This window comes from Lycium ferocissimum, chromosome 5 (assembly GCF_029784015.1).
Source record: "Lycium ferocissimum isolate CSIRO_LF1 chromosome 5, AGI_CSIRO_Lferr_CH_V1, whole genome shotgun sequence".
In the NCBI taxonomy this organism is placed as follows: Eukaryota; Viridiplantae; Streptophyta; class Magnoliopsida; order Solanales; family Solanaceae; genus Lycium; species Lycium ferocissimum.
Window position 1 is genome coordinate 18,382,302 of NC_081346.1, and position 14,316 is coordinate 18,396,617.

At 36.3% G+C, this 14,316-nt stretch overlaps 3 protein-coding genes and 1 long non-coding RNA gene across 6 annotated transcripts; 3 read left to right on the forward strand and 1 right to left on the reverse strand.

Annotated features, from left to right (window-relative positions):
* Positions 1–2,142: 2,142 nt before the first annotated feature.
* Positions 2,143–3,602, forward strand: LOC132057619 (LRR receptor-like serine/threonine-protein kinase RGI5). Its single transcript, XM_059450246.1, has 2 exons — positions 2,143–3,519; positions 3,582–3,602. Exons 1-2 carry the CDS (start codon positions 2,143–2,145, stop codon positions 3,600–3,602), a joined length of 1,398 nt encoding a protein of 465 aa, XP_059306229.1.
* Positions 3,603–3,750: 148 nt separating this feature from the next.
* On the forward strand, positions 3,751–5,805 carry LOC132056338 (LRR receptor-like serine/threonine-protein kinase GSO1). Its single transcript, XM_059448483.1, has 2 exons — positions 3,751–5,158; positions 5,284–5,805. Exons 1-2 carry the CDS (start codon positions 3,754–3,756, stop codon positions 5,622–5,624), a joined length of 1,746 nt encoding a protein of 581 aa, XP_059304466.1. The 5' UTR covers positions 3,751–3,753; the 3' UTR covers positions 5,625–5,805.
* LOC132056339 (uncharacterized) lies at positions 5,421–8,107 on the reverse strand. 2 transcript variants are annotated; one of them, XR_009414753.1, is made up of 3 exons: positions 8,043–8,107; positions 5,817–6,658; positions 5,421–5,559 (listed from the first exon to the last, which is right to left on the reverse strand). It is a non-coding gene; the product is annotated as an uncharacterized LOC132056339 (long non-coding RNA). The 2 variants fall into 2 exon arrangements; XR_009414752.1 differs by lacking the exon at positions 8,043–8,107 and having other exon boundaries at positions 5,817–5,898; positions 6,481–8,036.
* Positions 8,108–10,027: 1,920 nt separating this feature from the next.
* On the forward strand, positions 10,028–13,449 carry LOC132056341 (GRF1-interacting factor 2-like). Of its 2 annotated transcripts, none has more exons than XM_059448484.1 (4): positions 10,028–10,336; positions 10,750–10,826; positions 12,795–12,879; positions 12,945–13,449. In XM_059448484.1, exons 1-4 carry the CDS (start codon positions 10,232–10,234, stop codon positions 13,299–13,301), a joined length of 624 nt encoding a protein of 207 aa, XP_059304467.1. In that variant the 5' UTR covers positions 10,028–10,231; the 3' UTR covers positions 13,302–13,449. The 2 variants fall into 2 exon arrangements, with proteins under 2 accessions (XP_059304467.1, XP_059304468.1); XM_059448485.1 differs by having other exon boundaries at positions 10,034–10,336; positions 12,951–13,449.
* Positions 13,450–14,316: the final 867 nt, after the last annotated feature.

Below are 14,316 nucleotides of genomic sequence, written 5' to 3' on the forward strand. Positions count from 1 at the left end.
TTACTTATGGGACATCTACGTTTTGCGCTCATGTAACCCAAAATTAGTTGAAAAAAGCTAGATTTATCCAAGTACATGAGAATTTACCTAGTTCATGCATGTATTAGAAAATTAATGCCAATTGATGCACACATGCTTTTATTCATGAAGTAGAGAATAGAAAATCTAGAATTAAATTATGATACATATATATATATGTACTAGAACAAGTACATGTTGGAAGAGTTTTTATAAATACCTAGGCACTATAATATTTTATGTAAGCCAAGTTGATCAAAAAATATTTCCTCCGCTATCTGTAAGAAAGAATTTGAGTGACACAGCGTGCAAGAATTTGAGTGACACAGCGTGCTTCTCCTCCCTAATATTCCAACAAAACTTACCCGAAAAATACTCATTTTAAAAATAAATATTGAGTATCTAGATTCTGTAAATAATTTTATAACTCAACTCTGTAAGTATATAAGCATTACATATATAGCAAAAACAAAGAAGAGGTTAAAGGTTTAGTGGGAACTTGCCATAAAGAAGCAGATTTTATATGCAAACTGACACTCTTTTAACTTAGTAGTAGTAGTACGATTTTGCAAAAGCCAACCATCTTATTTAGATATTCTCCCACGAAACATCTTTAATCCCTGGGAATATTATAGCACATATTTGTCAGGTAAAAAGACTTACTAGGGTTAAGTAATTAAATGAATAAAAATACATGTTAATTAATCATGGTTAAGTAAAAGAACTCTGTCTTCAAATATATGACATACATGTATTGACTTGGTGCAAACACCATGTACTGATAAGTTTTAACCTATTTGTCAATTATGTTTGATGTGATAACGTATCATATATAACGTAATATGACAAAAATAACACATCACATTATCAACAAAGTGGCAACTGAGGTCTACTACCAAAAAGAAATCCACACCTCAATGATAATGGGAAGGACAATCTGAAAGCGAGGCCTCTTTGGACAACCAGATCAAAAAGAGGTTTTTTTTTAGTCATTCAACTTGTTAATTGCGTAAAATTATCAAATTTACTTTGTTTAATCACTCACTTTCACTTTATTTTATATAATATTATTCTTGTAATTTTCCGGTCAATTTCATTGGGAATACAACCATTTGGTTAAAAAAAATTATCTTAAAGTTAAAGAGCTTCATTACCCAAATAAATTACTCATGTAGTCATTCCCACAATCCAACCCATGAGATTAAAACCCAAAGTCCCCAACCCCCTGCAATAAGCTACAAATTCCCCTAGACAGTTTACGGGTGAAAAGATCTAAGTTATATAAGCTGACAATATAAATTCACAATACCGGTAATTTAATCGATAATATATTATTTTATTTTTCATGTACCGATATCATGCCTACCATGAAAAGTTACCTTTATTTGTACGTCAACTTAAGTAGTAAATCTCTATATACTATCATTGTACAAAATTGAACTCATTTGTTAATTGGATGAATGGTTTTTAGTTGACCGTGCTTTTCACTCAAGTGGTGTATGATACTATTTCGGAAATGAGAAGTTGGTCCAGACGCAATAGCGGCCACTTGGTAGTGGGTAGTCCTAGTCTTAAGTGGCGTCTCTCTTGAGTGGGTTGGAGACCTGAAATATAGACTCAACATGCTTATCCCCGACAGCCATATAAAAATGATCCCCTACATGGATCTCAAGAACCTGCTATATTATATAAAAATGAGTGAAAAGCATGGGGCTGCCCCTCATGGTCATGGCCATTTTTCAAGCCCCTTTTATGGAAGGGAATCTCCAACGCCCCATGTATTGAAATAACTACAACTAAATACTTCGCTTTCAATTGAAGCTTCATTCCACCTTTCGTTCATAATTATTGACCTTTGAAATCTAATCTAAAATAATTCTCAAAAACCAACCAAAGCACTACTTAAAATATTCTCCTATTTTCGTCGTTTGCTCAGACATTCATTACCTACTACCGGAATAAGCATCATTAACTGCCGTGTCTTGAAATAACAGGCTCTTAACTTAGACGTAAACAACAGTCTCAGGTCCCAGCCCAAAATTAGTTCTTAAACTAGCTCCTTACTCTACCGCATTAGGTGCTAACTGGATGCAGCTTCTTTAAGGAAGTGTTTAAGAGGTCAGAATGTTCTTGTTTCTTGTTCATTTTTTCACCTTCTTTGCCAGCATTTTAGCAGTCTTTTCGGCCTCATTGCCTCAAGATGCTGTTCATCTATTTGGTTTTCGAAGCAGTCTTCCAGAGCCCTCTCAACAACTGCTTCCTTGGAATCAGTCTGTCTTACACTGCCAATGGAAAGGTGTTTCCTGCTATTCAGACAGAACTACTCATATCGAATCATTGAATTTCAGAGACTTCCTTCTATCTGGAACCTTGGACAAGGCCTTTCCCAATCTTTGCCGGCTTTCTCACTTGGTCTACCTTGATCTCAGTGGCAACCACTTCACTGGTGGTATCCCCGCTATGCTCGCAAACTGCAGCCAACTTGACACGATTCTCCTCAACGACAATAAATTTTCAGGAACCATCCCACCAGAGATTTTCAAATCAAGCAAGCTTATAAAACTTGATTTGGGTTTCAATCAGCTCAATGGCACCATTCCATCTGAGGTAGGCCTCTCTGCAAGCCTTCAATATCTTGGGCTGTGGAATAATTTCCTTAGGGGAAATATTCCAAAGGAACTCTTTGATTTGCCAAATTTGACAGAGCTCTACATCCACACAAATAATCTAACGGGACCTCTCCCGGACTTCCCATCCTCGTGCTCACTTTCCCTGCTTCTTATTCATCAGAATCGCTTCTCAGGTTCTTTGCCAATTTCCCTAGGTAATTGTCACAACCTTACTGCATTCTATGCAACATCTGCTCATCTTGGAGGATTTATTTCCCCAGAGATTTTTAGGGGCCTTTCAAATCTCGAATATCTCTATTTAGATGATAACAACTTTGAAGGGGAAATTCCTGAGACCTTATGGAATGGGAGCTTACAAGAGTTAGCTCTTTCCTGGAATATGTTTAATGGAAGCATATCCGAAAAGATTGGTGGTTGTCATCAGATAACTTACATTGATTTGTCAGTCAACAAATTAACTGGTTCCATTCCTAGGTCTGTCGGACGTCTGAAGAATTTGAGCAATCTTCTTCTGTATGATAACATGCTTAGTGGTTCCTTACCAGCAGAGTTTGGAAACTGCACTTCTCTTGTTGAAATCAGTCTCGTCGGCAACTTCATCAGTGGGGAAATTCCTGCAGAGCTTTGCAACCTTCAAACCCTAGTAACATTCAATGCATTCAAAAATAAAATTCAGGGCCAAATTCCAGATTGCATAGGCAGAATAAGCGGGCTGCAGGAGCTAGCTCTTTATGAGAACCGATTGACCGGCAAGATACCACCTGGAATTACAAATATGACGAAACTTGCATTTCTTTCTTTGGCTCATAATAACCTTACGGGGGAGGTGCCACCTGAACTTGGCAAAAATAATTTTCCTGGCTTAATTAAGGTTGATTTAGGTTATAATAACTTAAGTGGACAGATTCCTTCTGAACTGTGTAATGGCAACAGGCTTGGAGTCCTGACTCTTGAATACAACCGTTTCAACGGAAGCTTCCCAACAAATATAGCAAAATGCAAATCTGTATATAGGGTGAACCTTCTCAATAACCGTCTGCAGGGGAATATTCCTGATGATATCGAAAAGAATGAGAATATTTCTTACTTGGATGTTCGACAGAATATGCTTCGTGGAAGGATTCCAGCAGCATTTGGTTACTGGACCAATCTTTCAACGATTGATCTTTCAGAAAATATGTTTTATGGCTCCATACCTGCAGAACTTGGAAAGCTTCAAAATCTTGTAAGACTCAGCATTTCTTCAAACAGACTGACCGGACAAATTCCCTTTCAGTTGAGTAACTCTGCAAAACTGGCAGAGTTGGATCTCAGCAACAACAATCTTTCAGGAAGAATTCCTAAAGAAATTGCATCATCTTCAGTATTGACAAATCTTCTACTCCAGGACAACAAACTTTCTGGTGCTCTTCCAGACACTTTCTCCTCCTCACAAAAGCTTGTAAAGCTGCAGCTGGGGAACAACTTGCTCAAAGGCCCAATTCCATGCAGTCTGAGTAAGTTTATGGAACCTGGTTTTTCACTAAATCTGAGCATGAATAAGTTTACGGGTGAAATTCCTAGGTGCCTAGGCAATCTAGACAAATTAGAAATCCTTGACATATCAAGCAACAACTTGTCTGGTGCGATACCATCAGAAATGGACAACATGAGGTCCCTTTCATTTCTCAACATATCATTTAATAACTTGTCGGGGAAGATACCCAATACATGGGAAAAACTATTAAGTTCACATCCAGGATTTGCCCTGGGAAATCCAGGACTCTGCGTATCAGGCACTGAAGGTAGCAACTGCAATCATGTGACAGAATCACATGTAAAATGGAAGACTTTAGCTGGTATAATTAGTGGATCTGTGCTTTCCATGGCAATCATAGTTGCTGCAATTTACTTAGTAGTGACTCGGTCCCTGCTGAATAAGCATCGGCTCATCAAGTGTCAATCAGGAATTGAAGATCTACCTGATGGTATAAATTTTGAGGACATTGTACGTGCAACAGAAGGATGGAGCGAAAAATATGTTATTGGAAGAGGCAAGCATGGAACTGTTTATAAGATGGAAACTGAGAAATCCAAAAAGCTTTGGGCTGTCAAGAAGGTTGACTTAGCTCAGGGAGCATTCAACGATGAAATGAGAAGCCTAAATTCTGTCAGACACCGGAATTTGGTAAGATTGGGAGGATACTGCATGAAACATGGATATGGCTTCATTCTAACAGAATTTATCCCTGGAGGGACTCTTCATGACGTCCTTCACCAGAAAAAACCACCTGTTGTCCTGGACTGGGAGTCCCGCCATAGCATTGCTCTTGGTATTGCTCAAGGTCTGTCATATCTTCACCATGATTCTGTCCCTCAAATCATTCACAGAGATCTGAAATCAGATAATGTAATGTTGGATTCTGAGATGGTGCCAAAGATTGGAGACTTCGGGATTGCTAAAATAGTATCAGATGATGAAAACTCGACAAACTCCAAAATTGTTGGGACCCTAGGATACATTGCTCCAGGTTAGCCACACATTACTATGCTAATTTTCAGTATAATTCAGTTGGCAAATAACTTTGATGAATTACTAACTTTTACTACTTTCTTCCCCGGCCCCGTTCCTCTTCTTGTCCCTCCATCTATTCAGAGAACGCATACTCAGTTCAATTGACAGAGAAAAGTGATGTCTATAGCTACGGAGTTCTTCTATTGGAGCTCTTCTGCAGAAAAATGCCAGTAGACCCCAGCTTTGAAGAAGGATTAGACATTGTTTTCTGGGTGAGAAAGAACTTGCAGAGAAGCAACAATTTCCATTGTTTTCTTGATGAAGAAATTAGTCTCTGGGATGTAGAAGAACAATGGAAGGCCCTGAAAATAGTGGATTTGGCGCTTCAATGTGCTCAACTCGAGGCAAGCACCAGGCCTGCAATGAGCGATGTAGTAAGGTCTCTTGACGAGTTAAATAATAGATGTAAAGGGAAGAAATGAAACTTTTAGTGGTGAAACCCATGATCAACTTTCCCAAATACCAACATTTTTTTTTTTTTTTTTGCTTACATATAAAATTGGACTAAGAAAATGCATGATGTTTCAGTTTAACTTTGTGACATCCAATGCAACAACATAGACAAAGAAAATGCATGATGTTTCAAATCAATTTTTGGTAAAAGCGGTTTTCACCTTCTAGCCATAGCTTCCTTTAATCATGGATCAATGTCCGCAATCAATTTTTGCTTATTACTTTCTCCAGCTGCTCCAAAATCTGACCAGTTTTCATGTATCAATATTGAAAAGAGAGTGCGAAGTAACAATGCTTTGCTACAAGCTAGTCCTTATCTCAAGGGCTATGACATTCCGGATTATTTTCAGAAAAGAAAATAAAAAAAAATAGAAATGCCTTGTGGGCAATCATTGTATTTCATCCAAATACAGATATTTAAATAAGGTAGATATACCTCAGAGATGGGTTACCAACAGGACTTCTAACAAGACTTGACAGAGGAATGGCAAATACATAGGAATATCAGATAAGAAGAGTACAATAATAGTCTTTGGAGAATTAACCAGAATTCAGTAGAACGGAAATATGAGGTGCAAGAATAAACTGCCAGGGCTATTCTGTCAATCTGTAGTAAGTGACAAATAGATGAAAGACATATCTCAGTCATGGAAACTGCCACACCAGAGCACAATACAATGCACACCTAAATAATCATCAGAATAGAAGAAAGCCAACTTAAAGGTTCCAGATTCCTTTTTCGTATTTTTTATCTAGTGGACTTGGATGTGCAATACAAGCCAATCCTGACAAGATTTTGAGAACTTTTCATGTTAAAATATTCACCAGAATTTGCGGTGGACATATTCACAGTGCAACGCCACATATGCTGACAAGTCTCATACTTCTAGTAATAGAGCTTTCATTCTGAGTCAGATCCACTGAATCCCAAGCTACTGCTCTTAGCAAGTGCACATTTGTCCCTAAAGATTTGAGAGGAACTCCAGGAAATTTGTTGCTTGCTCTATTACAAAGTTACAAGCAGCTCAAAAGAGAAATATAAAACACTACACCAAGTTAAAGAATAGCTCGGATAAGCGAAAACCAAAACTGAACAGGATTCGCATAGTTTCTTTTAGCAGAACAGGTGAGATTTCTCAAAAAGAGCCGATCATATTCTACATCTAATCACATTGCTGAAGTTAGAGTATGGATAAATGTTTGAAAACCCTATTGTCCAAAGATAGGGTCAATAGAAACATGAAGCTACAAAAGCACACCAAGAAAAAATTCAAATTACTGAATAGCTTTCGAAATAGCCTCGAGGAGAAATATTCCTCAGTTAAATAAAGCAGGGTTCAGGAGTTTGTCTACTTTGAAGAGACCGTACAAATTTAGAGAACTACTCCATTACTGGCTATGTTACCTACGACTAACTAGATTAAATTAACAGCTCAATGTGCATAGACTTGGTATTCTTGGGTTATACTTAACACCAGCTAACTCGAAGAATAATTCATTAATATACATGGTCTATCGACTGAGGCACGGAGCAAAAGGATGTCCTCAATCACGTCATAAATAAAGCCTATGTAAGATACAGAACCAAATAAACCTCTAGTCCTCTCCCCGCCACCATATTGAAGTCCATTGCCCCCATTATGAAATGTGTCTTCTTACAAAGTAAAACTGAAATTTGAGAAAACAATTAACTAGACTAATCAAGAAACATAAATAACAGCACAACCATCGACTCTCTTGCATGATTGAGGAGTAGAAATCTTAGGAAAAGCAATAGTCCCCACCCCAGTAGACTTGGAATCTTCTAAATTCCTATTTCAGTATACTGAGAGTTTAACTACTGGAGATTTCAAAATGTTTTGTTTAATTGTTTAACCAGCTAACTTAACGAAACAAATGAGCTAGGAATGAATAGAAAAGGAAGATCTTATAAACATTGTTTCAGCAATAAAATCGACACACGCAATAGATTGTAGCAACACTAAAACTCGGTCACAATCATAATAAGCCATCTACTTGGTTGTTTTCCACGTCCTTTGCAACTCCAATTTCTTTTAATCAAGAGGCAATAGCCTGATATGCATTCATTTTTGCAGACAATGGATCCTTTTCACCTAGATATTCAACATCAAGCCATCTGAGAATCATGTTCATTTAGAGAAAAATAAATGAGAGAGAGATAAAGATCTTCTAATTGAAATTGAAGAGCACTCATAATCAATTTACTCCTGGCAACTTTCTAATTTAGAAATCCCTAACTACCATTAGAAAACGAACATTGCACTAGAAGGTCAAATTATCCAATTAATCACAAGATTCAATAGTACATAGGACTTTTACAAAACGGATGTAACAGAAATAAAGTACAATTGGGAACAACATTGTACCTGTTGATTGATGGAGTTATGGAAGCAACTCAAATTTTCCAAGACAATGCATAGCAATAACAATTTACTACTAACTACTCCCTCCGTCCCATAAAAACACGCATATTAAGAAATCAATAATGCAATGTGAAGTTTATCAAATTATCCCTATCCCTATATAATAAAAGTAAATTACTTTTACTTTTTGACAGGCACAACTTTTACCTTTTGAGTAGAGCATGAACGAGAAGTAAACATTTTGATATTGGAATCCAACAATACTAAGTTACTATGTGACTATTTCAATCATCATTTAGATGTTACTTTATTTTTCCAGTCATTGTTTAGATATTACTTTATTGTCTAAGAGTAAAATTGAAAAAAACTAATCAATTTATATCATGATTTTCCAAGGTGACACTTATTATGGGAAAAAAAAATTTGGCTAAGGTGACACTTATTATGGGACGGAGGGAGAAATAAATAAATTTTCATTTCTAAACATAAAATAGATTGGATTGACACAATTTTGTGAAGTTCTTTTCAATTTAATTTGTGGGTAAGTGATGATGAGGGAAACTCAAGCATGGGAAGTAAATTGGAGGAAGGGATAATAATCCCAGTGTGGGAGTCGGGTGCAGCCATGCAGAAAGGGGCAGAATATACAGTCTAGAATTTTTAGTTTCAATTTCTTTTCTCTTATAAACTTCAATTTCGATATCCATACCTTACCACTTTGATGAAAGTTTCAGTATTTTTATACAATGATATTACACCCAATTATCTTTAAAATGGTGGTCTTGAATTTTTATCTTGCTTAAGTTCAAGATCAAACATTTCCAAGATTATTCTTGTAAATCACCTCATTTCTTTGTTTTAATGGACCTTATGAATGCGAATATATAAAATCAATAGGGATTGGGGACCGCAAATCTGATGGTGAAGTGCACAAATATTCAATTTTGAAGTCGAAGTCTAACAGTGATAATTAAATGGTGGCATTAAACATGATTGTGATTAACGAATATAATGGTGGCTGGTTATGCTGAATGCCTCGTGGTTGTAATGGTGTTAGGTAGTATGTTAGTAAGTGATGGCTAATGATGGTGATGGTTGACTTACGTGATTGGCGATGGTGGTGATTTGTGGCCGATGATGGTGGCCGCAGGTGGTGACAGATGATAACGGGGCAGTGACGATTAGCAATGAAAATGGATGGAGTAGTGATGAAATGCATCTTTGTAAAAATATTTGAATAAATATCTTAATGATATTAGACCTTTTTTATACATTTTAATTATTTAGATCCATTAAGTGATTGTAAAATACAAAAAAAAAAAATGCACTTAATGATTAAAATTTATACCTCAAAAATAAATGATTGAAATCTGAATAATTAAAATCAATACCTTCATTCAGTCCTGACAAATGAGGCATTAACCCACTTGATGAGTTTAGTTGAAAAATTATAAGTCAAAAGGTCGACTTCATAAAACGGTGTGCAAGAAAAGTGTTACTTTGAGCAACAAACAATAAATGAAAAAATGTCTGATGGGTAATGTTAAGCAATTATTTTTAATTCTGAAAATTCTTAACCAACATATATTTAAAACAAAGTAATTATCTAAAATAGATAATGTTAAAAAGCACACACAACTATTAGTGATCCGCTTTTTCTATCTATATCAAATAGTTGCCGATTATTTAAACAGGAAGCTCGCACACCTTTTAATTTAGATAGGAAACTCACGAAAAAGTAATAATTGAAATGTGTTTCTGACCGTTAACTTTACCTAAAAAGGCAATAATTGCATCTTAGATGATACTGTAAAAATATATTACAAGGTGGGTAAATGTACTCTTGTCTTTTACTATTTCGGGTCACGCGGAACAATTCTCGTGACTAAATTTGCATTTTGGCGTTTTCGTCCGTAACTATCGCCTTGGACCTTGGTCTTGCAAATTTGTCCCAAATAATTGAGCTGTTTATTCCATAAATAATATTCAAAAATCAAATTGCCGACCATAGGGTATATTTTGATGTTTTTGCCGAAAACCCACTCAACCCAAAGAAATTAACTCGTCTCTCTCTTCTGTCTCTGTCCCTTTTAATTCATCTATCTCTTCCTTCATTATTTCTTCTGTCAGAAAAAATCACAAAGTACAGGGTTTAAGTTTCTACTTCTAGGGTTTATTTTTCTTTAGCAAAAATGCAACAACAGCAACAGCAACAGCAACAGCAACCACAACCACCAGTCTTGAACTCTGCTCCTTCTTTGCCTCTAAATGCCATTACCACTGAGCAGATTCAAAAGGTACAATCTTTTTTTAATTTTTTTTTTTTTTTTGTTAATATCTGAAAAATGTGTCCAAATGCTCTTCATTTTCTAGCCCTAGTGAAGTCAAATATGGTTAGTTGAAAATAAAAAAAAGATTCTTTCTTGAAAGGGTTTTTGGCCCATATTTGTTTTTATTTGTTCTCTGATTGCCCCAAGAGCTATTAATGTCAACATTTTCCTCTTTGTTTGTGTTTTGACATTTTATTAATACAAATCTTTAAAGTAATTTATTGGAGTGCCAAAACTAAGGGTCTACTATTTACAATTGTGAAGAACATGATGTTTTGACTACCCAATGTACTTCAGCTGGAATACACACAGAGACATGTATATTATGTTTGGACTGTAAATATGTTGTCTCTAATAATTTGGATTTTTTCTTGATACAGTTCTTGGATGAGAACAAAAATTTGATTCTTGCCATACTGGAAAACCAGAATCTTGGAAAACTCTCAGAATGTGCTCAGTAAGTTAAAACTTAATACTTCTACTATAAAGTTGATATATCTATTTGTGTTATAGAATGGTGTGATTAGTTTTGTGTATCTACATATTGTTTTCCTGTTGTAACACATCATTGCCTCTGCATATAGAAATGTGTTTCTTCGAAAATACTGAATGGTAGAGAAATGGCTGGTCAGACCGAAAAAAATAATGGTAATATCTTGTTGTTCGATGATCAGGGATGTTTGGGCGCGCACACTTTGCTAGATAATCTCTTTTAACAGTTTACATATGGTACTTCATTTGATTTCTTTTTCTTAATCACAAGTTTTGCAGCTTGATTTTGACGGTCTGTACATTATTGCCATAAAGATAATTTGGTTTTCCGGTTGTAAAACCCTAACTGCATTAAACGGCCTAGAGGCAAAGGAATTGGATCTGTAAGTTCATTTTGGAAGCTCACGCCGCCGTCATGAAACATTTGAAGTATTATTGCAGCACTGAAGTGTGATCAGTGTGTTTAAGTAAATTGACTCTTAGATTGTTTTTGTAATTTTCCAATTCCTGTGTTTCTTTTGGACATTTAATATCAGAATCTGTCCATATTTCTTTATATAAAAAACACTATCCCTATTTGAATTCGAAGACTTAAATGTTTTGCTAAATGAGGAGCTCTACAATTAAGATTAAGCGGAGTAGCATTGCTCTGGGTTCAGAAACTGTAATATTCACACAGTAAAAGGTGTGGCCTTAGAAATCTCAAAATAGAAAGTGAGCAAATCCATGTTTGAGCTTGCGACATAATTTGTAAGATCACAAAAAGTACTCAGCAATTGGCAGAGAAAGAGAATAGTTTAGAACTGATGAATGAGATTGGAAAGCAAGAATAACTGGTGATTTCAGACATGTCCCATGTCTGAAACTTTAGCAGGTCAGAAATGGTTTAGGCATCTTGTTGGGGGTCAGATGAGGAAGAGGCGAAGGAACTGATGAAGCAAATATAATGGAGAAGGCAACACACAGTGAACCAAGTAATAAGTATAGCAAAAACAGAAGCAACAAACAAGAGTGAACATTAAAGTTTTCAATGCAGTTTCCACACAGAAATGAAGCTACTACAATGTCAAATGCAGGGAACAAATTGTACTTTGGACATATGCATAGCTTGGTATGCAGGACATAGTTGTGATGATGCTATAAAATAGATAGGGGTGGATGGTTCAGGTAAATGTAGTATGCAGCATGCTTGCTATGTATACTAGTTTCTGCACTCGTTGCATCTCTGGAAGCTTTTCTAACAAAATATTGACTTTCAAAATGAGAAAATTGATAAAGGAAAAATAAATATTGCCCTAGGTTAGTTACTTCGGGGGTACAATTGTAAAAGCTCCTGGAGGAAAATTGTTCAGACATCCAGAGTTGAACCAGAAGTTTAATGTAGAAGAAACAACAGTAAGTGAACAGATAGCTACAGTACCAAAAGCATAGGGGAAATATCTTCTGCACAGACTATAGTTGATTATCTGTTCTGCACAATTTGCTGCATGAGGAAATTAATTAATATTGCCCAAGTTTGATTAGACCACTAAGCTTATTGGGTTATCCATCTTCGCCTCTCGGGACGTGTTCCTGGTGAAAGTGTCCATAAATTCCAAAAAGGCTTGATATGAATGAAATTGAGAATAGACAATTTAGTGATCCTGACGTGATGTTGGGATTTGCAATCATGTTCTCTACTTTTCGTTTAGTTCTACGCGTTAGAAAATGCATTTCCTAATCTTGTGCAATAATGTCTTTTCATGAGACATGTATTTAGAAGTTGATTTTGCTTGGCCCTTCCTTAAAGTTGGATTAAGAAAAACTTGTAGTGTGGCTAACAGAAATATGATTGCATATTCACTTAATATTCCAGATACTCTGTTTGCTTTGCATTGTCAAAACTCATGTCCGAGTATTATTTTACACTATTAAAGTTGTTTTTATGTCATAGGTATCAAGCCATGCTTCAGAAGAATTTGATGTATTTAGCTGCTATTGCTGATGCCCAACCACAACAATCAGCAGCAACCTCACAGGTGGATTAGATGTTCGATTTAGTGTTTCTTATGAATTTACTTGTCTTCCCCTAATAGATAAATAGCTGCAGGCTCCATCTGCTCCCCAACTTGGAAACCAGATGCAGCAAGGTCAGGCTGCTGCTATGCAACAGCAACAGGGCGTCTCTGTTTCCAAATTGCCTTTCCAGCTCAACTCCCTTCCGTCCCAGGAGCAGCAACAGCAAATGCTCCAGTATCAGCAGCAGCAACAGCAACAATTCCAAGGCCAATATAGCTTTGGACCTACTGCCAACAATGCCATGCGTCAACTTATGCAACCTGGATTAAGCAACACAGGAACTCTGGATGTACGAGGAAATAAGCAAGGCAGCTTAGAAGGTAATCCTAGTGATGGCCTTGGAAAATCAGCTGCGAGGCATGTTAATGGTGAGAGGGAATAGGCATTTAACTTTTTATTTGTTGTTAAATGATTATGCACCGTATTTATCTATGTAGGTATGTTTGATAAGGATGTTTTTTAAACTGCGGAGCCTAACATTATGTCCGTTAAAGCCAATTGATGGCAAAGCTTTGTTCTAGTTTCTTAAATCTTGACCTATTGGCATCAAGTTTACCTTCCCTTCCACAGGAAGGGTGTTCCTCGAAATACAAGATAATATCTCTTTCCTTTGAACACTGGCCACCCACCCCCCAATCTCCACCCCTCCCTAGGGCCAAGCTGGTCTTTTCGCACGGCCAAGTGCTTGTGGAATAATAGTGAGAAGAAAGAGATCAGGTCTTGCTATTTATTGATGATAGCATGGATCTTTTGACATCTGAATTCATGTTTCAAATTTCATCTCTGCATCATGACTAGTAGCTATATTTTTTATTTTTTTCCCCATAAATATCAAAAGGAACCAACAAGGTTTCAGAGCTAATAGCTACTACTTGCCTCTGTGTAGTCTACGTAGTAGACCATTCTCTTAACCATCACCTTTATCATTTTTTTATATGGGGCTGTCTGATTGAGCGTAAGGACTAAGAATTAAAGTTGACTTGCATGAAAATGTGACTACTCAAGCAAGTTCTTAAATGGTTGTACAAAAATTATTTTGTTAACAAAATAGTGAAATGGATAGGCATGCAATGATTCAAGGTGACGTGTATTCTTGTTATCAAAACCATAAGGATGATTACATTTATTAATTAAAAATTCAGACGAACAAACTATCTCCTTAAAGTTTCTTAGAGAATCAGAACAATGAAATATAAAGATTTGGTCATATTTATAGTCTGAAATCATTATTTCTTCGATCAACTGAACTAATGGCATGCGTTCAAAGCATGACGTGTGGATTATGTGCGCATTACGAGTTCAAATTTCTAGGGGACTGAAAAAATTGTTATCTAAACGGAGACGGGTAGATGAGCGAGTTCAGTCGAATTTTAAACTGTGCTTCAGTTGGTCCTCGA

Bases quoted from the DNA above. Each gene is read 5' to 3' on its own strand.
- LOC132057619 (XM_059450246.1), top strand. From the start codon at position 2,143: ATGTTCTTGTTTCTTGTTCATTTTTTCACCTTCTTTGCCAGCATTTTA. The intron at 3,520-3,581 runs GTTGATTTAGGT...TAATGGCAACAG, and splicing joins ATTTTCCTGGCTTAATTAAG to GCTTGGAGTCCTGACTCTTG.
- LOC132056338 (XM_059448483.1), top strand. From the start codon at position 3,754: ATGCTTCGTGGAAGGATTCCAGCAGCATTTGGTTACTGGACCAATCTT. The intron at 5,159-5,283 runs GTTAGCCACACA...CCATCTATTCAG, and splicing joins CCTAGGATACATTGCTCCAG to AGAACGCATACTCAGTTCAA.
- LOC132056341 (XM_059448484.1), top strand. From the start codon at position 10,232: ATGCAACAACAGCAACAGCAACAGCAACAGCAACCACAACCACCAGTC. The intron at 10,337-10,749 runs GTACAATCTTTT...TTCTTGATACAG, and splicing joins CCACTGAGCAGATTCAAAAG to TTCTTGGATGAGAACAAAAA. The intron at 10,827-12,794 runs GTAAGTTAAAAC...TTTATGTCATAG, and splicing joins AAACTCTCAGAATGTGCTCA to GTATCAAGCCATGCTTCAGA.